At 35.6% G+C, this 25669-nt stretch overlaps 1 protein-coding gene across 1 annotated transcript in view; it reads left to right on the top strand.

Annotated features, from left to right (window-relative positions):
• The window catches only part of SEMA3E (semaphorin 3E), a 129472-nt gene that overhangs the window by 77142 nt on the left and 26661 nt on the right, over positions 1-25669 (top strand). Inside the window, exons 4-7 of the mRNA XM_064702967.1 lie at positions 2030-2149; positions 16890-16983; positions 23314-23433; positions 23933-24075. Of these exons, the coding sequence (XP_064559037.1) occupies positions 2030-2149; positions 16890-16983; positions 23314-23433; positions 23933-24075 (477 nt within the window). The remainder of the gene's footprint in view (positions 1-2029; positions 2150-16889; positions 16984-23313; positions 23434-23932; positions 24076-25669) is intronic.

Below are 25669 nucleotides of genomic sequence, written 5' to 3'. Positions count from 1 at the left end.
CCAGAACAGCACCTTTTGTCATCTGTTTATAAACAAGCAAGTCTGGCCATTTTGAATTAGTGTTTTTCTGTGTTTGGTATTTCCACATCCTAGGGGTTTTTTTGCAGATTTTTTTTTCAGGCATTCCTTCAAAGGCACATGAGAGGGAAAAAAAAAAAAGTGAAGATTTTTCCCATTAAAAAAAAATAATAATTATATCCCTACCATGATTTAGGTACAAAGATCAAGAGTTGAAAGTGTATATGGATAAAAAAGGAAACCATGGAGTAAAGAACAGACCACCACTGAGAGCGAACAAAGGGAATAAGTCAGGAAGGAGGAGAGGGAGAATCAGGAACAGCATCAGTACCCAGTAAAGCATCTATTCAAAAACTTCATGGCATCATAAAATACTTATGGAATTGCATTTTGCTACCACAAGTCAGCAAACATTTGGGAAATGAACATAATAAATGGACACTTCTGTCTTTGAGTGCTGATCCATGCAAGAAGGATCACATGCTGCTGATTTAACGCCATTCTTCTCTCATTTCATGTGACTTTATGTTTTTATTTCCTTTAAAAAAAGGAACAAGTTAGTTACAAATCAAGCCATTCCAAAAGTAAGATATTGAAAGGTTTGCCCTTTGTATATGAATAATATTTAATTACACAACAGGTTATGTCTTGTGTAGGTTACTTACTTCTATGAATTATCATGGTATATCCTGAGGATGAACAATTAAGGAGAATCAAGTAGAGGGAGAGATTTCTTTCCTTTTTTATTTGCTGGAGCAAATGGAAGACTTACGCATAATGATTCAGGGATCTGAAGAAAGAAGAAAGATGGTTTCTTAGTTTTGAACCTAATGTGGATTTGCAAGTGTTGAATTCTGCCCATGAATTCCCTCTAGACCCTTCCTTTTTGATGTTAAGTTCTTGCAGTTGTTAATAAGATCTAGGGTTGTTCTCACACAAATACAGCAGTCCAAAAATGAGAGTAGTTATCAGTGAAACGCTGGAAATTTTCAAAAAAGGAAATTCCCTTACTCTGTTTTGTATGTTCATTTCAGGATTGTATCAATTGCCTTTTGGAGATGTCTGGCCTACTTCAATGGCTATTGAAAAAGCCAGAAAAAATTCCATAAATTACATGTCTAAATGCCAGAACAAAGTTAGCTGGGATTAATTCCATTTTAAATGTCTTAAGCTTTATGTGACTCTTAAAGCTCAGGGTTCTAAGTTGCAGAAATGCTGAGCAATGAATTGAAATGAGTAGTAATTTTGCTCCACTAATAGAAACCATTGCAAAACACCACAAAAGGAATTCTAAAACCAAATCCCAGGAATCCCAAGAGTCCCAAAACCAAGAGATACTTTTATCTTGCTGTCTCCATTTCTAGTTTAGCACAGGAATAATGATCCCACATCTCAAAGGAATGTTTGAAAATGTTTTAATTGTAATATTTATGAAGCTGCAAATACACTAATGAGTCCCAAAGTATTGCCCTGGGGGAAATGAATATTTCTTTTTCAAAGGGGTTTAAACAGTGGAAACAGACAAAGTTTGTGTTTATACAATATAAATATATTGATTAACAATTAATAATACAATAAATTAATGGTGCAATTAAAAATTATATTTGTATAGTGAAAAAGTATTTAACTCTAGAGAGAAGCTGTTTGCTGACCATTCACATCTCATGCTCTGAATCTTATGTTTGTGTCTTATGTATCCAATAGTACATAGTAAAGATCTATTCAGATTTGCAGATATCTCCACGACTAAAGAAGCACAAAAGTGTTTTTATAATTTAGTAGCTCCTAACTGGTTAAGCATCTTCAATAAGACATGATCAATCAGTGCTCTAAACTTGCTTTTTTTATGTAAAAATGTCCACCCATTAAACCTATGGCACAGAGTTAGTAACATGAAGTGAAATTGAATAGAAAGAGTCAATATTAGAACATCACCAATGGGCACATAAAATTCTAAAAAAAATAATTTAAAAGCTAATATTTCCCCATGATTTTTTTGTACATAAACTAGGATGAATGTGCAAACTACATCCGTGTCCTTCACCGATACAACAGAACCCATCTTCTGGCTTGTGGAACAGGAGCTTTTGATCCACACTGCACATTTATAAGAGCTGGACATCCTTCAGAGGTAAGAAATTTGGTTTGCAGTGCTGATTCTTTCAGTCTAGATTCCAGTAAAGCCTCTGTGGTTAAAAATAAATATTTAAGTTTAGTTGTTCACAGCTCTCATCTAATAGATATTTTCCCTGATGAAATGTAATGCTGGACTAGAATTTAGTTTATGATCAGAGGAACTCACTAGTATTTGGAAGGATATTCTGGAGAATTAAGCAAAGAATCCAAAGATCATTTTAGATTTTTTGGTGAATTTTTCACTAGATAAGCTGATATAGTAATTCTTAAGAAAAAAAAAAAATTGGAGGGAGTTATAGCTAAATCTGTTGGAGTTTATTTTTTTGTTGTTGTTTTTTTGTTTATTTAAAAAAAATACATCATATATCAAAATATGTGTTAGTTTGATGGGATATTGAATTTTTTAATCAATCTTTGGTAAATTCTTCTTCTTTATACTGGTCTTGTTCAGCAAGTGCATGTAAGCTCCTTAATGATCCTTACAGCTGAGTCAAACAGCACTGCAGAAATCAAAGAAGAACATATCATCAATATTTTGAATATATTTCTTATGCAAAATTAGAAATTATCTGGACATCTCACGCACTGGGATCCTTTCTGTCTCAGCTATATTAAACAGGTTTAAAGACTCAGCAGAAGTACCAACCTCTCATTTTAAATTAGCATGTAAAACTCCTTGGGCATCAGATCTAGGCTGCTGAAGGCACGTGAGATGACAGCTTTGGCAACTGAACCAGGGAAATGCACTTTGTGAGGTGGGACTTAATAGATGGAGATGATCCAGTACCCAAAGATAAGATTGTTTTTAACTGGAGGTGTCAGGAAGAGTTGCTGGTCAATGGTTTTGTTTGGTTGGTTCACATGATGTCTCCTGGTGGAACTGAGCCCTTGTCATGGAGCCACAGCACCATCCAAGGGAGTTCTTGCTTTCCCTTATGACCAGGAACTCTTGGTTAAAATAAATAATAATTTAATATATAAATTTTTTTGAAGTGTACTCATAGAAATCAACTAAGGTATTTACTTCAGGCAAATGTTTTTGATTAATCGTTTCTGAGTAATGATGCATCCTTTTGACAAAACAAATGAAAACATTAGCAGAATCAATCTCCAAGGATCCAATCCATGCTGTGCACCTCCAACTGCTGTCAAAATGAGAAGAATCTCAGAAGTTAGGACTCCAGCACAGCACTTAGATTCAGAGTTGTATGAATTTCAGTGACACACTGTCTTCTAATATTAAGGAAGGACGTCGATAATAAGCAATGTTTGAATAAGGAGGATTTGTGTGTCTTCCTTGCTTCTCTCACAAACCTCCTGTCAGGCTTCCCAGTAAAGTTTGTAAGGAAGCAGTGGCTGTATGTGTAGGAACACTATTTTAGAAAGCATAAACAACAGACTAATAAAAATAGAAGCCAACACAAAAAAAAAGAGAAACAAGATATATATATAAGACTGGGTGACCCATGATCATCCCCTTATCTTATCCTTCCTTCCCTTATTTTTGTTTATTATTCTCCCTTGTCACACTGAGGTTCTAAAATTTTACCCACACTGAAATCATGGGAAAATTTCCTTTTTTTTTTTGTTTTTTTTTGTTGATTAGACAGGAAATATATTTTCTACACTAACAAGTAGCTATACTTTTTCCTGTTATCTGAAAAGCTGACCATCAGGATTAGAAAAGACAGATGCCATTTTTGTGGTAGGTTAAAAATAACATGGTATGTGGTTGAATGGGCAAATTGTAATCTTGCTTTCTTTGAGTGATAAGGACATGGTGCAACTGCAGGAAGTGAAAGGACAAGATCCTTCTGCAGAAAGATGCAGCTCAGTCTCTGCTCATCTGTTTGGTCAGAGTATCCTCTTCCCAAAATATCTGATTACTGTTCTCTATTTCTTCCTTCCCAAAACATCTGATTACTGTCCTCTATTTCTTTCACCTCATCTCTCTGGCCGTTTTCTCACTGTCTGACTGTCCTGGAAAGGACAGTAGCAAATGAAACAGTATTTAAAGTATGACTGTATATCTCTTTACACCTCCTCATGCCTGAGTAGCACAATTTATGTTTGAGGCTCATATGTATTTGAACAATGTCACTTCTCAGACATGTTGAGGTGTAAGGTGTGGGATGAAGGAAGGGAGGGAGCCCTTTATGGCAAACTTCTGTGTATCCAGATATAACTAATGCAGCATATGAAGGTAGATGCAGACTTTCATATGGAATTATTAACCAGCAGTATCAGCATAGAAAAATATTTGCTCTGTAGTCAAGGACCTTAACTAGAAGTTTCAATAGTGCTCCCTGAACTGATGGAGTGGGGAGTATGGGACTATCTCAATAAAAACTGCAGGGTTCCTAAGTTATTATTGGTATATAAATGTAACCTAGAGATGAATTTAGAGAGGCATTTAGGCACGTGACAGAATAGCAGCACTGTATCTTCTGCAACATTGCCCCTTCCCATTTACTGAGCAGGCCAAAGAAGAACCTGTTGGAACCTAACATCCAGTTAAGGCTCTGGATCTTAGTGATCCTTAGTCCCATGTTGCAGGGACTTTTGCAGGACTACATTTACTTTGTAGTTGGCTTCCAACAAAAGTTTACATAGTCATCCATTTCTGAATAGCCCTTTGGTAAGAAAATGAAGCATTGCTGGTTTTCCTTTGAACGGTGGAGATTTCCCAAAGCCATGATCACAAGCACACTGAATGGCATCCTGAGTCAGCATGGGTTTGTGAGGTGCAGTACAGTTTGTGAAAAGGAGCACTCTGCCTCCTGTATAAAATCTTACATACTTGTACAATCACATATTCATCTTTTCATATCAAAACCAGGTTTGAGCTGTGTCTTGCAGAACACTGAGCTCTTGTCAAGAAATCATGAAGCCAAAAGGAGATTTCTAAAAATAGGCAGAATTTGATTGCTTCATTGGTAGGTCATTATACCATGGAACTGCCTTAAAACAGAATGTCTAATGTTCTTGAAAAACACAGCAATAATGTCCATTCCTCAGCCAGTCTCTGTAGAAGGTATCAATCTTACAATGTAGTGAATGAAATGTGCTTTGAAATCCTTCACATGCACATTGTGCTATGATACATTACAGCTTCTTTTGTGCTTTCTGTGGTTCTAGAAATTTCATTATGCCATGCATTTTGTCTTAATATGTTGATCATAGAAACCAACAGGAAATAAATATTGGTTTATTTAATTCTACATCAAACTTATGTTGTACCACCAGAGTACAACCAAATGTATTTTTCTAAATCAAATTACTTATAAGTTCTATTATACACTATATATCCATTTGAAAGATTAAGTATAAAATGGTTTACTGCACTCTATCCCAATATCAGCTTAATTGATTTCACTGTGGAATTCCAGGCTGCTGAGTTTCATAAAGCTGTTTCAATTGCTATATGTCTAAAAATATATAAGCATAGTCACTGACTGCAGCTTTTTATCTTTTTCTCTATTTCTAATTACTTTGATCAATGTTGCTTTTCCAAATTTAAACATTTCAGCAAAATACACAATGTTTTTCTGCCATTTAGAAAAAAGTTACAAATTAGGAAAAGTAGTAGTGCTGACTTTGCAGACAGAGCAACTACTGGTGTTTGCAACAGAACATGTTATAAAGTCTTGTCCAAGAAAACATAGCCAGGCAGTAAATGAATTCATTGTCTCTGGCTTCATGAAATTCTTCCAAATGTCAAAAATAAGTGCAGGTCAGAAATGATTTGGTTCTTCCAGGTTTTTGGTGGGGTTTTTTTTGGTTTTTTTTTTTTTTTTTTTTTTTTTTTTTTTTTTTTTTTTTTTTTTGGGGGGGGGTGTTTGCTTTGTTTTGGTCTTGTTTTTTTTTAGGTTTTTTGGGGTTTTTTGTATTTCATCCAGAAATTAAGATGAATTCATTAAAATAAACATTATTTTTCCTGAAGAAAGCAAGAGTCAGACACCCTGCACCCCAAATTTCTCATGAGGAAATGCACATGCATCCTTCCCATGTACTCTGTGAGAGAAAGTCTGAGATAAGTCTTCAAACAAGATATAGAAGGTGAAGAAAAGTTCAGAAAAAAATCTTTTTTTGTTTGGATTCTCACCAAATTGACATTTGTTTCTCTTGTTGACTTTGATGCCAGCAAACCAGGTGGGGCAGAGGAGAGGGGAAGCACCTGCATTTAGTGTCTTCCTTTTGCATTTATATAAATTTCTCAGTTTTGGCAGGTGACAAGTGCTGAAGGAAGTGCTTTCTGTCTCAGTCTATGTTTCACCACATCTAGCTGCTGGTAAAAGAGTCCTCTGGCACTGTTCTGCATAGCTGAAAATAGCCTGGGTGAGTTTTAATGAACCTTAGATAAATCAAAGGACCTATCTGCAGTCAGGTGATGATTTATCTTTATGAGTTATCTGTTCAGTAGAGCAGCAGGTGTAGGGGTGTCCTGGAGGCTTTCCAGTGATCCATTCTGCCTTATTCACTATCTCACAAAGCACCTTTAACAAGTCCACATGGGAGTTTCACCAAGTACAGCTAAAAATTACTCTGCCTCTATAGGACCTGCAAAATGAGTAGAAATTCCAAAAGAAAACTGTGCAGAAACAATATCCCAAGTTTTTGCAAGCTGTATGGGGACAAGATAGAGCTGATTCCTGAAGAGGAAGGCTTCTCTGCATGACAAAACCTGTTGAGGGAATTAAATTTATGAGAAAGAACTATGCATGAAGAATTTTTCCTCCATAACACACTGTAAATTTTTAATATGTACATGAAGCTGGCAGGGTGCCATTTCAGTGCCTCATTTTACTCAGTAAACTGCCTCCAGCTGAATTTCTTCACTTTGAAAGGCTGATGGATTGAGCCACCCTTTCCACAAAATGCACTGGTGGTTTTTGGGATTCTCCTCTAGGTGTTCCTAATCTGATGTATTCCTTATTATGTTATTTGCTCCTCAATTTGCCAGCTGAGATTCTGCTTATCAGGGAAGACCAGATCTGAGTATTTAGTCCTGTTAGAGACAACTTGCTTTTATTAAGCAGCAGCTGTATTTTTTTGCTTGGAGGACAGTTCAGTCAAGTTGGAACTTTTTTGTTTAATCTATGTTGCCTTTAATATTTTGTTGAGTGTAGGGAAGGACACTTCTTTTTCTATGCACTCTGTGATTCAATGAAAAACCAAGACAAGGTTCAATTGTGCAATAGGATTTCTGTTTACCCCTGTACACCAACCAAACACAGGCAGCATGAGCTCCTCAGCTCTTGCTTTAACAAACTAGAGTGAATTCACATACAAGTTGTGAGAGAATATGCCAGATATCAGTTTATCTTTGACATGACATAAATCTTTTCCTCTTGACCAGCATATGATAATGTCATCATTCTTCCAGCTTTGTTGAGAAGCAAAATTGTAGACATATTTCTATTGTTTTACAATAATAAAGTTGTTTCTGACGTATTTTTATAATCAAAACAAGCAATGACCTGCCAAGATGATCCCTCTCCATGCTTGTTCCTATTACCTCATCTCCACTCTGTTTTTTCAGAGGATTAAGGAGGAGGAACATCTGGTTTCACTGACCAAATAGAAGTGGGTGTTGGTCAGCTCTTCATTAGATAGAATGTGTGACAGATTCTTGCCCTGAAAATATTTGCTCAGAGACACAGTGTTCTTCTGCATGGGTGAAAAGTCAGCATTTGGAGCACCATCCACTAAATAGATATGAAGTTCTGCCAAGTGGGCAACACATGTCATAAAATCTTTTACCAGAGGGGTTCATTTACATCCTCTGGTCTGCATGCCCACACCAGGGACTGACAAATTGCACCAAAACATCCATACACCCCCACTTCATTTAGGTTAAAGCATTTTATGTTCTGGAAGTTGAATATGCATACATTTCAAGAGAGGGTAAAATGGTACCTAACTCAGACAGAAAATTAATTAGGTGAAGACAACATATATGCTCACAGCAAACAGGTGCTGTGCTGCAAAAGGGGGAAAGGCATAACACCACTATTTCACTGACCTAAATATTAGCTGTTCTAATATTTAATTACTTGTAGTGTTAGGAAATAGCCACTTATTTAAGGTCAATTTTTTGTCTAACTTCAGCTTCCTGTCATTTAACCTTGATATTTCTTTGATAGCAAAGTTAAAAAGTCTTCCACTATCTTTTCCACGTTTTCCTCATGTAAGTACCTATGCACAAAGATCAAGCCACCTCTTCACTTTTTTTGATAAGCTGAATAAATATAGCTCCTTAAACCTCCTATCAGCAGGACTCCTCAGTCTTATTTGTGTCCTTCCTGTGAACTCTCTGCAGTATTTTCACATCTTCTGGAAGTGCAGACACTAGAATCACACATGCTATTCCATGGTGTGTGTACAGGCAAGGTCGCTGCCCCACCTCTGTTTGAGATTCCTCATTCATGGACTCAAGTGCTGAGTTCTTGGCACGGTATCTCAATGAAAAATCTCTTTTTAGCAGTTTGCACTTGACCCAATGTTCTTCACTTGAGCACAGAGTTATCCCAGGTTACACACTTTGCTGAGGCACCTAATTATCAGTCTTGTATAACAAGGTAAATGAAAAGATTGCTGGTGTTGCCTGTCAGTGTCAGCTTTAATAAGGCATTGGGATAGCCAAGATGCTAAATGAGGCACCTGAGTCTAATGCATGAAAGCAGTCTGAAGAAGGATCTGAACTTCCATCTTCTAGGGAGTTCTGATGTGCTTCAGATACAAACTCTGTTCCCTATTCCAAGATGCAACACTTTAGATATGGTTGTGTTAAAATCTACTTAGCAAGCTTCTGACCTTTAACTCAGTATTCCGAGCATTCCATAACCTGAGGTCCCATTAACCTTTTCTCTTTCTTATTTTGGCCTCCTCAGTACTTTTGTGAAGTTTACTAGGAAAGAAATCATGTGATTGTTTAAATCACTGCTAAATTAAAAAATAATCTTTCTAGCAATAATAAAACTTGGGGAAACCTTCAGTAAAAGAGCATTCATCAATGATGCCTCATAAGAACTGTGCTTTAATATATGTCAACTGTTGGTATTTCTTAACAATTCTACAATGCACATTGTTTATCAAATACCTATGTACTTAGTGAAATCCTCTGGAGAAAGTTAGGTATTCTGTAACAGCACAGTTGTTCTTATCATTCTTACATTTATAACAGACAACAGGTTTTTTGAAAGTGCTCTCCATCCATAAAATGAGGTGAATAACATTCATTACTTTTGAATATTGGCTAAATATGGCCATACATGAAGTGTAAGTTCAATTTGGGAGATTGGTAGAGTATGTGCATTGATCCATATGAAATGGATTTTCCATCATATTACCCCTGCCCCTTTGCAAGATTAAACACAGATGGTCCAGGGAGAATGAATCCATACAAAGGAATAATAGTGTTATTCCATAGAGAAAGAAATCCTCCACCTGTGTGGTAATTTGATGGGTGTAACTAAAATATTCCAGCTCTCATTATAATGATTGTTAGATTCTGCCACATTTATTTATGAGAGAAATTATTTTTTTAAGTGACAGCACCTGGTGAAGTCTATATCCTTGTTTGAAGAATAGACTTACTAATCAATAAGGTGTTATCGTAATTAAAACAAGGAATAAAAGTTTCAGTAATATTTTTACATTATGAGATGAACCCTTAATATTGTATAATCCTTTTATGATATATAACTGATATTTTTTCTTATTGGATTGATATCTATATAGAAAGTAAAAATAAATGTTGCTAGCAGTTCATCTGTGTCATTGGGAGTCAGAGGATCCACTCCTCTGCCCTTTTATACTGAATGGCCATTTAGTCCAGCTGAAGCTCTGCAAAAGGGCTGTTGGCTGTCTAAGGCTCCACTCCATGGAGACAGATGGAACAGGGTATGTGAGTCCTTCTGAACCCCATTCCCAGTTTAATGTAGCTGTAATTTTCATGTCCAACACATTTCTTCCTCCTTTCACCACCAAAGCCTAGATAGAAGCTCAAATTTAGAGCTGCATCCTTCCTTTTTTATTTCTTTACGACCTTCGTCCCCAGTTGTTATGATAGCAATCATATAGGTTAGGTCATTAGAGAGGGTTTTATTTGGTATTCACTCTGATATGACTCTCACAATGTCAGCACAGGTTTAGTCTGTCAAAGCCATGGAAGAGGAAAAGCCTTGGTTAGTGGGGTTCTATGTAAAGACTCTGCACTTCCCCAAGAAATCCCTTCACTTTTGTTCAGCATTTGTGGACTCTCTTTACCTTCTCTTTCACTTGGTTATGACTATATCACCATATACAGCTACTCATACATTTTAATTCTAGAGAGCCTTTCATACATATTAACTATCACATTAGTGGAAAATAATCAGCATTTCTAATGGCTCCATTCCTTGCCATAAGACCCCTAATGAGTTTATGCGACCAGCTCAAGGTCACACAAAGGTGTCCCTTCTAAAATTCTGATCAATGCAATCACTTCTGCTGAAGCACTGTGAGCTGCTAAGGATAAATACCTCTGATTTCTATGTGCACTGTGGTGGGATCTTTTTTTCTTTTGCCAGATTTTTTCACATTCATTAAGTCAGGAATATATATTATTTCTGTCACTTTAGGCCAGATATTTTGACACAAATCACAAATTGCTAATCCTTTCGCAAACTCAGACAGCAGTCTGACATAGCTCCAGATTTTAAACACATTTTCAGATTGAAGCCCAATATGTCTTATTCATTTGACTGTGGAATAAAATGCACAGACCTGAAAAATGCATCTGAATTTTTTAGGGAGGATTTAATGTCTATAATATTTTATGCATCCCATAGGGCGATTGATCTTTTCAGTATGTCAGTGGATAGTAAAGAGGATTGAAAACAGATCCTCAGAAGAAATACTACCTCCCAAATAATCTTAATTATGTCAAATAGCAGAGACATGACTATTGCAGACAGTTTTTGAGGACTCTATTCCTAATATTGTATCCCCATTTGGCTTGGAAAATAAAGTTGAGCAAATGCTGAAGGTATAATTTTAAAAGTTAGTAATCCTCGGACAACAAGAAGAGATTTTTTTCCAGTGCTTAGATCCTTTTGAAAATTAAATCCAAACTAATGTTTGGATTAGTTAAAGAAGATATTACATGAGAAGTTCTTTCCCTGTTGGAGCATCCTTGTCTTGATCACCCATATACCTGTGTGCCTGTTTTATGGTGACTTAAATAGGACAGTGTGTTGCAATAAGGACTTATTAGTATTATTGTAAATTTTTGGAGCACAGGTTCCTTTATACAGACTCAATTATATTCCACTGGGTTTAGTTTTTTAATTTTTCAATGAATTAGTTGGCTTTGTAGGAACTAGAGACCTAGCTAATCTTTGGGACTATATTTATCAGATAATGCTAATGCACATTTTTCTTAGCAACAGAATTTAGTCTGCCGAAATACAAAGGGCTAAATTATATGAGACACCTTTTTCTGACCCAGTAAGTTATTTTCTGCTGTTATACAAGGACAGCTTCTTTTCCTGTAGGTCTCTTTTACCACGTGCCTTCTTGATGAGGCAAGTTTACAGATTAAGGCAGGTCATGGAGTTGAATGTTCACTTTGGAGACTTATATCTAAATTGTATTTTCTGCTGATTTACAGACATGTTCTGTGATCTTTCAGCTTATTTTTTTTAATGGGGATGTCAAGGTTCATTCTTCCTAAAAGAAGCCTCTGCACAGTGTAATCAGTGTGTCTGTCTATGTTCAAATAAAAATGTAAGGAAAGTATAAAAGAAAGAGAAAATATGTGAAAAATACTATTTTAAGAATATACACAACAAAAGAATATTTGCAAAAAAAGTAAATTTATATGTGAATTGATACTAAAACCATTTTAGTGTGAAAGAGAATGGAAATCAAGGTGAGGTTTGTGAAGAATTTCATTGGTGTAACTGGATTTTTTTTCTCATGTGAGTGATTGAATACTAAGTGAATGCTTAGAAATTTTTTGATCATGACAAAAACTGAAGTGGAATGTACACTCCCATTTTTGATGATTTAAGAATTACTTGATTATAAAATAAGAATGCAATATATATGACACTAGCACCATGTGGCTTTATTAACAGTTTTAAAAGAATGGTTCTTATAGCTTTTTACAAGCAGATAATTTCTATTTTGTCTATTTTTATGCTTTTCCTTTCAATTCACTTTGCATAGGAACCTCCTTTTTCTAGTTGTCTTTAAAAATATAAATCACATGACCCCTAGAAATGGATAGCAACAAACAGTTCTTGCATGCAATGTCATTTTTACTCCAAGTTGAAGAACTATGAGATCATTAAAGCTGAGAAAGAATTTTTTACAGTGCTTTAGAGCAATAGTGAATAGTATAGCCAATGTTTAAAAATATATTTTAAAAATCTTCACAGGCTTTCCCCACTGTACTCTAAATATGATTTAATACCTGGCAAGGTAAACAATATGGAATTGTTAGAAAAAAAAAGGCAAAGCACAAATCCAAACATACCACACACTTGAAAAAAAAAAAAACAAAAAAAACCAAAAAAAACCCAAACAAACAAAAAAAACAAACTCTACCAACCACAAAAATGCACAGGCCTCCTTGAGAGCAGAGCATGTCAGTACTCAACAAATGCATACACAGTTAAGGGTGTAATTAAAGATTATGAAAAGGTTTCAATCTCCTTTAAAAAATGCCAATATGATATGTTTTACTTTTTTTGTTGTATGGAAAATAATAAAATTTAAAGTGAAATAATCAAAGCACCACAAATTCTTGCGGAAAATCAAATTATTTTTCTCTCATAAAAATAATATCCTAGGAAAACACAGCTAAAACCTCTGCATCTTAAAGTCCCTGATTCAGTGAAAAGATACAGCTATTCTATTAATGTTCAGAATAGGCTTAGATGCTTTGCTGAGCAGCAATGGAAGTAAGCACATGTTTTAAATTAATCACATGCATAAGTGTTGTCTTGACCTGGAGCAAAGCAGCACTTGGCATTAGTGAAAGCAATTTTCTGCAACAAAAGTTAAATTCAGTCTTTAAATTTTAATGCCTCTGCTTGACCTTTTCTTTCACTATTGTGTATAGCCCACATTATTCTAACCTTCATTGACTAAAATTATCAATTCATATCAAGTTAGTGGTAAAATGTTGGATGCTTTAAAAATATCTTCTATTTCTTTGAAAGAACATTATTATTTTAATAATAGTTGAAAGTGTATTATGTTTCCTGAGTCACTGGTATCATAAATCAAACCCAGAAGCCCATTTCTTTTCCCAAGCTACATGTAGAAACACGTAGTTCCACTCCCAGCCATCCATATGTGCTTTTGCATGGTTTTTACCCTAACCACTGAAAAATGCCCATAAAATAAATTGTGATGTTGAATTGATGGGCTGTATAATCTGTGAGGAAACTGTCAGTTTTACTCTGATGTTTCTCAAGGGATTTCAGTGTCAAAAGCTGCAAGGAGGGTTAGAATTATGGAATTAGCCTTCAAAGCTGATTATTAATGTGCAATGCTTATTTCATTTAAACTGGCATCCCATGGAAGCTGACACATCTTACACCTGAACTTCAGTTACTTGCTCCAGTGACAGGAATAACTTATTGCAACCATGGAATATTTGGCATGCTGTCCTAAAAGCTGAAGGTGGAAAATCTCTCTTGGAGGAGCCATTGCTTACATTTTCAGCAACTTTTCAGACAGTTACATGTGTCTGCAAGCATTTATGAGTTGCACATCCTGCTTTATATCAAAACTAGTGACCTCCTCTTAAAAATTCCACCAAACTGTACTGAAATCCAATTTTTTTGTCTACCCCCAGTGTTTACATTATATTCATAGTGTTAACACACATTCACACATATATATTTAGGCTACAATCCTTATTCATAAATTCCAGACAATGAATAGATGCTATGCATATTGTTTAGCGTTTTCATTCCACAGTCACATAGTTAGCTGTTCTAAACCCATTCATGTTATAAATGTTAAAAGAGATAGATTTGTCTTTACCATTGATTTAATGCTGGTTCTCAGAGAAATTATTAACTACATTAACTTTTTCATTATGCTGGTACAATTTTGTATACAGTGATGAAAATTCTTCTACATCATCCAGGAGATTCCCCTGCTTGCCACATCTCCCTGCTGTGAGGACCAGAGGCATTTTCTCAGGGGAAAACCAAAATATGAAGTGTGTTTTATGATGACCTGGCGGGATCATGTCTCCTCCAACAGCAGGAAAGCTTTCAGTGTCTATTCCCTCCCTAGAGCCACAAACTATAACCTAGGAAGAGCAGAATAATCTATCAATTTTTAACTCTTGATTTATCTCTCCACTTACTTCTATATCTTTATTTAACCAATTAACTGACAAATAGTTTAGTTGAGGTCCTGGAGGAGAAACTCTTGCATGAGTAACTTTATTTTGAAACCAACTAGAGAATACATAACTTCAGATGGTTTTTAGAAATATTTCCTTTACAGCAATTTTTATGCCATTATGACTCCCAAGTACTTTTTCATTATTTCAGAAAGGTTTTCTTTTCCTTCCTGAGTTCACCTCACTCTTTTTTTATCCATTGTTGACTCAAAATGTTACAGTATTTAGTTTTGAAAAATACATGGTATGTGATGTTTGAAAAGTATGGAATGGCACTGAGCTTTCCACACACAGGGAAATATTTCTTCATTGTTTGACATTTACCCAACAGCAGAGGGGGGATAGTTACTACTGATGTGAAATTGTTGCTGATACAGCATAAAACAATATTCCTGCACCATAAGTCTCTACCCAAGACAGTTATTTTCTGCTACATCAGCTTTAACAACCAGGGCTAGGCCAACAAAGAAACTTCTGGAGAGGTGAGATTATAAATGCTTGGTTACCTCATGAGTTTTAGGTCCATTACCTAAAATTTGTATGGATTTTTCCTTATTTTATTTTATTTTATTTTATTTTATTTTATTTTATTTTATTTTATTTTATTTTAATTTTTAACTGTAAGTACACATTAAACAGATGTCCTCTTTTTGCAGAACTGCATTCTGCGTTGTATCCCATTTTTATAGAAGCTCTCAAACTACTGAGAATATTTCTTTTTGACCAGAAGTTGCAGCAAAATGACATGTATGATTTAGACAGTTGAGAATGGAAGACAGGTACATCAGCTTGTGTGTTCTGGGCATTAAGATGTGAATAATGCTTTGAAGTCAAGGCTCTTATGAGAAATTTAGGATTGACTCTTTTAAATTAAATGCACATAAAGATTCAATTATTTGTCAATTAGAGGCAACTAAGAGCTCTACAACTTTTCATTTTCCTAATATCTTTTTTCTTTCTGTCCTTTTAAAGTATTATTTTATTACTATTATTATTATTATCTCTCATTTTTCCACCCTCTGCTTCTTTGGTCCTTGTCTTTTTAGCCTGGGGTTTTTATGCAGAAGAGCATAACTGTCATGAAGTCACCTGAAGAGAATATTAATTTAGTTTCTGGGGCAATTGCACTTGCTTGAGAATTTTTTATGTTTTAGATTATCAAGATTTTTTTCTGTGCAAATTCTGAGTTAGTGTAATAAATATGTAAAAAGTCCAGTCTAATAAAACCTGATTTTTATGACTAAAAAGTCCCTTGGAAGTTTTTGATAATGTGTTCTGTATGGGAGAGACTGAAGAAAATATTTCTCAAAATTCTGGGGGATTTGGTTTCCTGTTGCATGTAACTTTATGCCTCACAAAATATTTGCCTCATATATTAGGAACATGAACCTGAGATTTAGTTTAATGAACAGGTAGGTTATATTTATCCAATATATTGATATAATCTGCATTTCAGCAGACTTTTGAGCAAAACTTTACACAGAACTGGAACTACTAAATTATCAAGATATTTGCTTGTCACACATTTGATGTCTGTGTGGCATATTTTTTTCAAGCTTTCATAGCTTTCTATCTATTTGCCCTTTTATTTTTTCCTTTCTCTGTTTTTGGCATGCTTTTCTGTTAATATCTGAATTAAAAATATTGTGCTCTCACTTGATATTTTAATCAGACATTAATGGGCTTTTCTGTGAAAGCTGAGACAAAAGTACCATTGCAAATGAAAATTTAAATTGTAAATTATTTCTCAGTCTTTACAGCCTTATACAGACAACTTAAACCAAGTTGCCAATATTTTTTTATACCGATATTCTGTTAAATCCACTGAAGAAATCACATCTGCTCTGAAAACCATAACTGGGGATTCATTCCTAAACATACTTCTATGAAGAAGATATATAAACATCTCCAAGCTATGAAGAGAAGATAACACAGTCTGATATATTTAACAACTACTGGGAAAAAAAATTGTTTAAACGGGGAAAACACATTCCATGGTGAGATATCTATTTAATGTTTAGATAATTTGGAGAAAAGATAGAGGAATCTTTCCTCCCTACTCCCACAGAAATGAAAAAAGTGCAATTTTAGTGCATATCTTTCTGATTCTTTTTGGGCAGTGCACAACAAAGGTGATTTGTAGAAACCCAGAGAATTTTTACCAGCACATCAGTGAGCAACCATAATTGTGTTTTCTCCCTAATTAAGTCAATCCTCTACAAAGGTGTATCGAAATTAAAGCTTGTCACTAAGGACTGTGTTTCTTTGCCTGTAGGGTTTATGGTGTTCTCTGTTTGTTTTTTTTTGTTTTTAATTTAAGGATCATCTGTTTCAACTGGAATCGCACAAATTCGAGAGAGGACGAGGCAGGTGCCCTTTTGACCCCAGCTCTTCCTTCACCTCCATCTTAATTGGTAATGATCTTTATGTCACGAGCTTCACAGTCCTGTCATTCTGTCACTCTGAGTCTCCTTCTCCAGCACACCAAAGTGTTGTCAGCCTTCCATTGCAATCCTGCACATGTCAGACTTCATCCTCACAGTGCTGCCCACATTAATATTGCATTCCAGGCAGCATTACCCACAGCAAGGGTGGCTCACTGAAGGGAAATGTTGAATGACATGTGCCATCCTGGAGGTAATTGATTGTTGTGTAATTATGGAAATAATCATTTCCTGCTTTCCTTAAAAGCAAAGCAGCATGACTGGCTTAGTCATTTACACCGCTTTTGTTTTCATCTACTGAGATTAATCTGAGCAACAAGCACCCTGTAAAAATGTGAATTTAACTGTTTTTATATCAAGCTTTAATGATTATATAAATTACCATTTTTGAGATGATTTTTTTTTTCCATTTCAATGCTGCCTTCTAACAAAACTATCACAAACTGGTGATTCTGTGATAGAAGAGTTGATCTTATGCTCAAAAGATATAAAAATAGAATTCAATCAAAGTCCTGCCTTGCCAGGAAGCTGTGCTGAGATAGTGCTCCTCTGGGCCTTGCTGGGAAGTGTAGCACTGTAGGACTGGGATCTTTGGAGCTGTGATATAGCAAACCATATGGGCTTTCCTCAAGAAATGTTTTCTTTAAACATTTTGTGAGATGAAGCAAAGACAGTCTTGGCACTACTGACTGACTGTACAGTGAGTAAAAATAGCCTGGAACAGCAGGTAAATGGTAAAAACTAGATGGAGTTAGGGAGCAGCACAGCCATTTCTGGGTTTAGAAAACATGAACAGAAACTGAGCATTCAAAAGGGATATAGATTAAAATAAAGAGCTAGAAAAAAAAGCTAAAGACTAAGTAACTATTCTATTTTTCAGGGATAAAAAAGAGGACTTTAGGGCCTTTTTCATATTTACATTTGTCTGTGCATCTTAAAATCAGGTAACTAAATTCTCTCATGATTAATTACAGTGGTATTTCTCATCCATGGTGGTGATTAAATATTGGTAATGAGTGACAGTTGTATTTTTACATGCTAGGTTTATTTGTTCCTTTACATCAACAAATTAATTAAAAGAAGAATCTTCAGCAGTAATGACAAATCTTTTGCACTGCAGGAATTCATCAAAATATCCTTTAATTTCATTAGAAAAAAGTAAATTAGACCTCTAATTCTTAAGAGGTATTGGGTCATAGAAGAATCAGAAAAACATATTGTATTTTGCCTGACCCTTCAAAATCCACGAAGCACAGATTGTCATGCTTTTATCCCACCCTTATTTCTAAATTGTTTCTACAGTTTTTGACAGATTCCAGTCTCAGCTTAGCCTGGGAACAAAGACTCAGGGAATTGCTGTAATTCCCTGAAACCTCATGGTCTAATCTTGAAGTCCTTCTCAACCTTTCCTGAGATAGAACTAAGTAAATAAATTAACCTGATCATTCTCCTACTGTGAGATCAATCTGAATTTTATTTGCTTAAATGGAAGCCAGATTGTCCCACTGAGCTTTAAGAGTTTGCCTGAATTATGGGAGGTCCTATGGATCCTCGTATTTTTATCTGAAGGAGAAAATAATTCCTTTACCCTTCCCTGGTAAAATCCGATTAGAGTCTTGGGGGTCCATTGGCAAAGGTATCTGACAAGGCTAAAAATTCTGTAATGTAGCAAGATTAACTGGAGGAAATAATATTTTCGTCAGATCACTGATACTCCAAAAAAACAGACTAACTTTCACTTCTTCATCAAAACTAAGAAATTATTTAGAGGCTGGTTTTCTAGCTATCCATTAGGAAATTCTACAATTTCAAGTTATCATGCAGTGATATTTTAAAAGCATAAGAAAATTCTTCCAAGATTTTATTATATTATTTGTTTCATATTTTTAACTATTGGAGTTGAACACTTCCAACACTTAGGAAGAATATTTTAAGGACATTTGAATTTCCATTTATTCTATTTTATTCTACCAACTTCTACTACACAGAGACACACAGTTCACAGAATAAAATGCTGCACCTTAGACTCCAGGATGTATGTCCTGCAGGTAGTCACTTGAAAAGTTTGGAAGACCTAGATGCAAACACAGTGTATAATAATCTTTTAATTACATTTGAGAATGAGAAGACTTCTAATGTCAAATGCACTGAGAAGGAAGGGATGCTCCTTCATTCAGATGAGCCCTGGGTTCAGCTCATGATGAACATTACCCCATGATAGGAGATGCAAACTGCACCATGCACACTCCAGGACTGTTCTTCCAGTGTTTCTCCCAGTGCTTGGAGGTTTAATTCTTGTTCATGCGCTTCAGTTTTCTTAGCAAGTGGAATCTGCTCCAGGTATGAAGTCAGCATGGTCCTGGAGGCTGCAGCCCAGAGCTGTCTGCACTCTCTGATGCAGGTTCAGCCAATGTGCACATCCATGAAAAGGTTTTATGCAAACCTGTTAGCAAAGCCCACCCCAGCACCTTTTTCCTCCTAAGGAAATTGTTCAAAACCTGCTCCCACCTCTGCCCCTCACATTAACACAGCACCTACACCAGCATGGCCATTGACTAACAGTGAGGATTAGGCTAACAAGAAAGATTTACATGCCTCTCATAAAGTTTTAAAGCTTTTAAAATCGTGATCTTGAAAGATGATTTGCACCATAACCATTTAGGACCAGATTTAGCTAGTTTAATTTAGAAAGAAAGATAATCCCTTATTCCCCATCCCTTTACATATTTCAACACAAGAGTTAAAATACCCACTCCTAGAAAAGAACAGTTCGTGACTTGGCTTTAAAATGAAATTTCTGTGTTGTTGTAAGCATTATTGTAGGTTATCTGACCCACTAGTGAAGTAGCTTGTGATGAATTCCTCAATATATGAACAATTAATTTATTGCCAGAATCAGGAAACAAAATGGAAATTGGATGGCAGACAGGCTGAATAAAATGTTTATGTTTAGCTCAACGGTATATAAAACTTTTGGACTTTTATTCCTAATGATCTCCTCCATCTGTTTTCAATAGCCAAAACTATTTTTGATACCAGATCTTGCACACTGATTAACTTGGACCACACTAGCTGAGAAATTAGTTTATGTCCACATATTCTTACCTGCAACATATCAGAAGAAAGTGGTGAAAATCCTAAAGTACATCTGAATAGGTTTATGTCCAGGGTATCCATTCCAAAAGTATTTTCTTGTTTTACAGTTTTAAAAGTTAGGTATTTGTGTCTTTTCTTCTAGTCTAGACAAAAATACATTTTTTTTCTCAAAACAAAAGACAAAATACTTGAGTGAAAGACAGAAAATGCAAATATATAGAGGTACTGGTTTACCAGTTAAACAATAGGGATTTTTAAAATTTTCTGTTTTCATAGTGCCAAAAGTATCACTTTTCTAAAATGTGAATTAGTCTTCTGATTTGAGTCATCATATGAGTATTAACTGACTGACAGTCAAAGAAATGCATGAAAGGTGCAGTTTGTGTTCTACTCATTACATCTACACACATTCTAATGCTTTATTCATAAAATAAATTTTCCACTTTACACAAAAATGACTTCTGATGAATAATAGCTTATGTTTGCATTTGTACCTTCCAATTTCATACAGGTAAAAAAACATGCCACCTTTAAGGTGGTAGCAGCCAATTTATAGAATCTTTTCTATGAGTAATTTAATTTAAATGGTTCAATCTGTTTTGCTTTAGGGTTGTCACCTATGAATTTTGATGGATTTAGAAGAAAAAGTTTGCATTTTAATTTTTTAATATTTTGTCTTGAATAAAAGACAAAATGAAGGTATTTTAAAATTGTCACCATTGAATTTTGATATATTTGTTAGCTTGAAAAGATGATTGCTAAAAGATGAAAAAAATGCTAGCTAAAAAGTGTGTGTGTATCACTTGAGCTTAAACTGGTCTTCAAGGTCCATGGGAGTTTTTTGTTTGCTTAAATAAGGAAAGAAGAAACTTTTTATTCTTTTTAGAACATGATTAACCATGCTGTTAACCTGATTGAAAAAACTTAAATTTTAGCAATTTTATGTGAAGCTGAGGTTATACTGGAAGAGGGGAGGAGTAGGGAAGTTCTCTGAAGTTACTCAGCTGATTTTCAGGGGAAGGTGGAGGTTAATCAGTGTGATGTGCAGCAATATGAAACCCTGCAACCAAGACAGGATTGAATTCATATGTGATAGTAGTTTTTCAAGGGAGGAGAAAAAAGTAGAAATCCTTCCAGAATTCTTCAAAGCCTCAATCTTAGTTTATCTCTAAATCTGGAATTGGTTAGCACCTGTAAAAACCTAGCAGTGCTCAAAATTTGTAACTTACATTTATACAAAAGAGTATTGAAAAGGACAAGAGAAGATCCTCTTAGTGTCAAAAGTGCAAAATATCTTGGAATTATTATTATTCAACATTATGCTGAATGTTTTTGTGCTGAGGTATTTGACAGTCACATTTGTGAGTACTGTCCCATTGTTGTTCTTAGGTGAAGTGACCTGTCTGCTCACACATGATACTTATATTTAGTTTAGTAACAGCTCAAGGAAAAAATCAGATTTCATTTCTGTATCTGTAAAATATCTTTCATGGAACAATATCTCTCCAGGACTGGAACTTCCATTTTCTCCCCTCAGGATGTCATAGGTACAATCAGTTATAACTTCTTCAGTATACACTAGAATGCCATACCAGCAGGTTAGTTATTTATAAGAATATATTGTACCTATGTAAAACAGAAGGAATACACTTCATATTCAGCTTAGGAACATCTGGATTCACAGATGTCAATCCTGATCATTGGCAATATGTGATGAGTCATTTACCCTACATTGATGCATTTTCCAAGATTCATTATACTTCTGAAAAGATGAAATGTCCTCTTTTGCATTACACACCACCTAAACTAAAAAGAATACCAACCAGTCTGATATATTTTTCTAATGGAATTCCCAAAAGGGGGATATATGACTAATGTAACTCATTAATTAGGGATTTTTTATAACAAATAAAATTATAAAGACACTGACAAATTCTACAGTTTAGTAGAATAAAGTTCAAAAATAAAGTTCTCTATTAGTTTTGGGCAACCTTCATTTCTACAGATGCTATAATTTATACTTTTTGCTTCACTTGCCAGTATTTTACACTACATCTCAACCATGTATTTTCCAGGGCAATAACCATTCTGTATATGATGAAGCCTAAGGCAAAACTGTGCTCAGCTCTGGCTCAGCAGAGGTGTTGGAATCAGCCCCAGCTGCCAAAATATTAACTTTTCAGAATGATCATTCACAATTATACCACCATTCAATTCATGTGTCTCTCTTAAAAGAAACAAAATTCACACTTGGTGGGAGACTTGCAAACAAAATTCTTGCTTTCTGCTATAATCTTTTGTAAGTGCCAGCAAACGTTATTTGGATGTATCAGTCATGTTTATTTGGATTAGGGTGCAGGAAGCTGTGTCACTGAAGCCTCCACTCAGATTAGCCTTCAACTGGAAATCATTTATTTTCCTCTCCTTGCGCAGTTTAATTTCCTTTTGTGTTATTTTCTAGTATAAGGTTGCCACCTAGTGACAACCGCTCGCTGAAGCTCTCTGCTTCTTAAATTGGGGATAAAAAATTTGTAATCCAAGTCCACAAGGATATGAAAAAAGTTATTGTTAATGCTTAGTCAGTTAAGGGCAATATTTTCCATGCAATACTGAAAGGTAGAAGTATGGATGGCATTTTCCCAAGGTAAAATATATCCAATATCACAATTTAAAAGGGGTTGGAGGCAGGCTTGATTTTTGAACATATTAAATTGTACCTATATACATATTTATTTTTCAACAGTATCTGTCATTCAGTGTATTATTTCTAAATTTTCTGATGACTTCTTAGTTTGTGAATAATATCTAATTGTTTTGAAAATGAGACCCAATTTCTGCCTTCATAAATTTTTCAAGAATTAAATATCACCAGTTGTGGAGGATGGATGAAATCTCTGGTTCTGTCCTTGCACTGGTAAATATTTCAATGCTAGGAAAACAAGTTATTGCTGGACCAGAGAAAAATAGTGCCTTTTTTTGAGTCCACTGAACATAGAATCCCCTCAGCCAGCAAGTTATTCCCAAACTGTAATTATTCCACGTGAAGTGGAACAGCTCCAGTAGGCTGACTGGAAAACCTCTCAGCCTAATAATTAGCACATACCGTATTTATAATGTGATTCCTACAACATGAACTGAAATTAATTTGTAGATTATTACCAAAACGTTTCATTTTAGGTTTTTATTTGAATGTCTGGTCTGCAGGTGGTGAACTTTTTACTGGTCTCTACAGCGACTACTGGGGAAGAGACGCGGCCGTGTTCCGCTCCGTGAACCGCGTGGCGCATCTCCGCACCGAGCCTGACAATGAGCGCCTGCTCAAAGGTCTGGGGGCAGAGGGAGCTGAAGCCAGGGGTGCTCCAGATGGCTGGACCACTTCTGGTTTGCATGGAGTCACAGATTGCTATGCAAATATTAGCCTAGTTTTAGCCTAGTTCAAATTAAAGTGTGTAAAACACAGAGAATGGGACTGGAAAACCGTCTTTGGCAAAAAATACAAAGGAATGTTAATTTGTCAATTGAAGATGTAAATGTTTCAGCATTAATCTATTCTACATCTATTAGATCTACATCTGATAGATGTAGAATAGGTTAATAAATAATCCACATCTTAATCATCTATCTATTCTACTAAACCCCCTACTTTTTTACTATTTACTAGTAACTATTTTACTATTTACTATCACCCAATTGCTCTCTGACTGACAGAGATCTTACCTCTAGTTTTATTTTTGAGTTGCTATAGGCTGGTTTTAAGGCTTGAAAAAATAAGGCAGTATTTTAATTACTGTAATCAACCCCTTTTTGTTGTTTTTCTTTAAAGAACCGAAATTTGTTGGCTCATACATGATTCCTGACAATGAAGACCACGATGATAACAAAGTGTATTTCTTCTTTACTGAGAAAGCTTTGGAAGCTGAGACAAGCACTCATGCCATATATACCAGAGTGGGACGTGTGTGTGCGGTAAGGGCCTTTCTCCGATTGTGCAGATAAGAAACTAGAACAAAGGATTAATTGTCTAGCAAATCATTACCACAAACAGACTTAAGTTTTACCAGGAGCAGAAAGATCATGAGGAAAGATTTTGCTTCCCTGAACTGCTCTGTTCAGTACTCCATTTCCCACTCAGGCCATCCTCCTGGTGTGTTGATCTCATCCCTTTTTGGCTCCCTGGCCCCACACACAGCAGTAAGGTCTTAGGCAGTTGCTGGAGAGAGGAGCACTGTTAACAAATGATCTCCCAGCTGCCCATATTGGTGCTCTCCAAACACTGAGGAATTTGGGGTGCTTTCCTCTTCTAAGAACCAGCTACTGTAAGGCTGATGAGAGGAGCTCTCCCATTTTCCCACTGGGATTACAACAGTTTGATTAAAGGAAAGAAGGAGAAGGTTGTTTCTTAACACCTGATTTTGCTTCAAAAGAAAAGTTTGTATTCCCTCGCCTAACTGTCGGGAATACAGTTTACAGGACAGTTCAGAGGATTCCTAAAACTATTGAGCAAAGAGCAAGATACAAGTTAGTTATTTTCTATCACCTCAATAAGTGGTATTTGTCATGTATGCTCACCAGCATACTGCCCCTTAAACTTTGTTAGGTACTCCTATATAACTTAAAAACATCTGATGTATGCAAAGTACCAAATTACAGGCTCAGACATTAATGTTCACAAAGCCCCGTGGGTTTCTGGATTCCAACCTGCATCAAGATCCAAGCTGGAATTCTTTTGCTTCTGTTCTGAATATATGCCTGGATGGATTATTTTAATAGTTCCCCCTACTCTGCAATATATCCACCAGGAAGTCTTATCTCTAGCTATGGGTTAAACCAAAATCCCATTGACCTTTCTCTTCCACTTCTCCAAAACTTATCTGGCCATTAACTTCACAGCTGTATGTCATAATTCAGATTTGATTTAGTGAATACAAAAAACACCAAGCTGGTGATTCAAGAACTGGCTTTTTCCCCCAGCTTTTACATTTTCATCTGAGAAGTAACAGGCTTTGTAACACAGAGGCATGTACTCTGCATATTTCTACTTTTCTAAGGAAAACAGATCTCTGTTTGTAAGAGGAGTTTTGCAAGCCTATTGCAGAGCCTTCAATAACCAGTTACACAGGTCTTGAATTTAAGACCACAGATTGAGGATGCATCCTAAAGCAAGTAGTGCTAAATGTTCCCTTTTCTTGAAAGTCCCAACAGTTGCAAGAGCAAGAAAAAGATGAGGCAGCCGTAGCAAGGCAGGTGTTATTTAAGGTGAAATTGTTAGAAAACCATGTAAATAATTGCCTCAGACTTGCCCCAGCTGCACCAGGTCAGTAGATACGTTCTGGGCTTCAGTTTCCAGATACATTGAAATGAGCTCTTAAAGCAAAGCTAAACTTCAGTAATGTACTCAGTATATCTAGTTTGCGAAAATGAGCAATTAAAAAATGCTTTGCAACAGCTGTATAGCTAAAACAATCCAGGGATGTGGTGCAGAATTAAAAAATTCTTATGAAACCACAGATCTTAATGAGACCTGGACTTGATCAGTGCAATCCTACTTGAAAACTGACTC

The sequence above is a fragment of the Zonotrichia leucophrys genome, chromosome 1A (genome assembly GCF_028769735.1).
Source record: "Zonotrichia leucophrys gambelii isolate GWCS_2022_RI chromosome 1A, RI_Zleu_2.0, whole genome shotgun sequence".
NCBI lineage: Eukaryota > Metazoa > Chordata > Aves > Passeriformes > Passerellidae > Zonotrichia > Zonotrichia leucophrys.
This window is presented reverse-complemented; position numbering and strand designations above follow the sequence as displayed.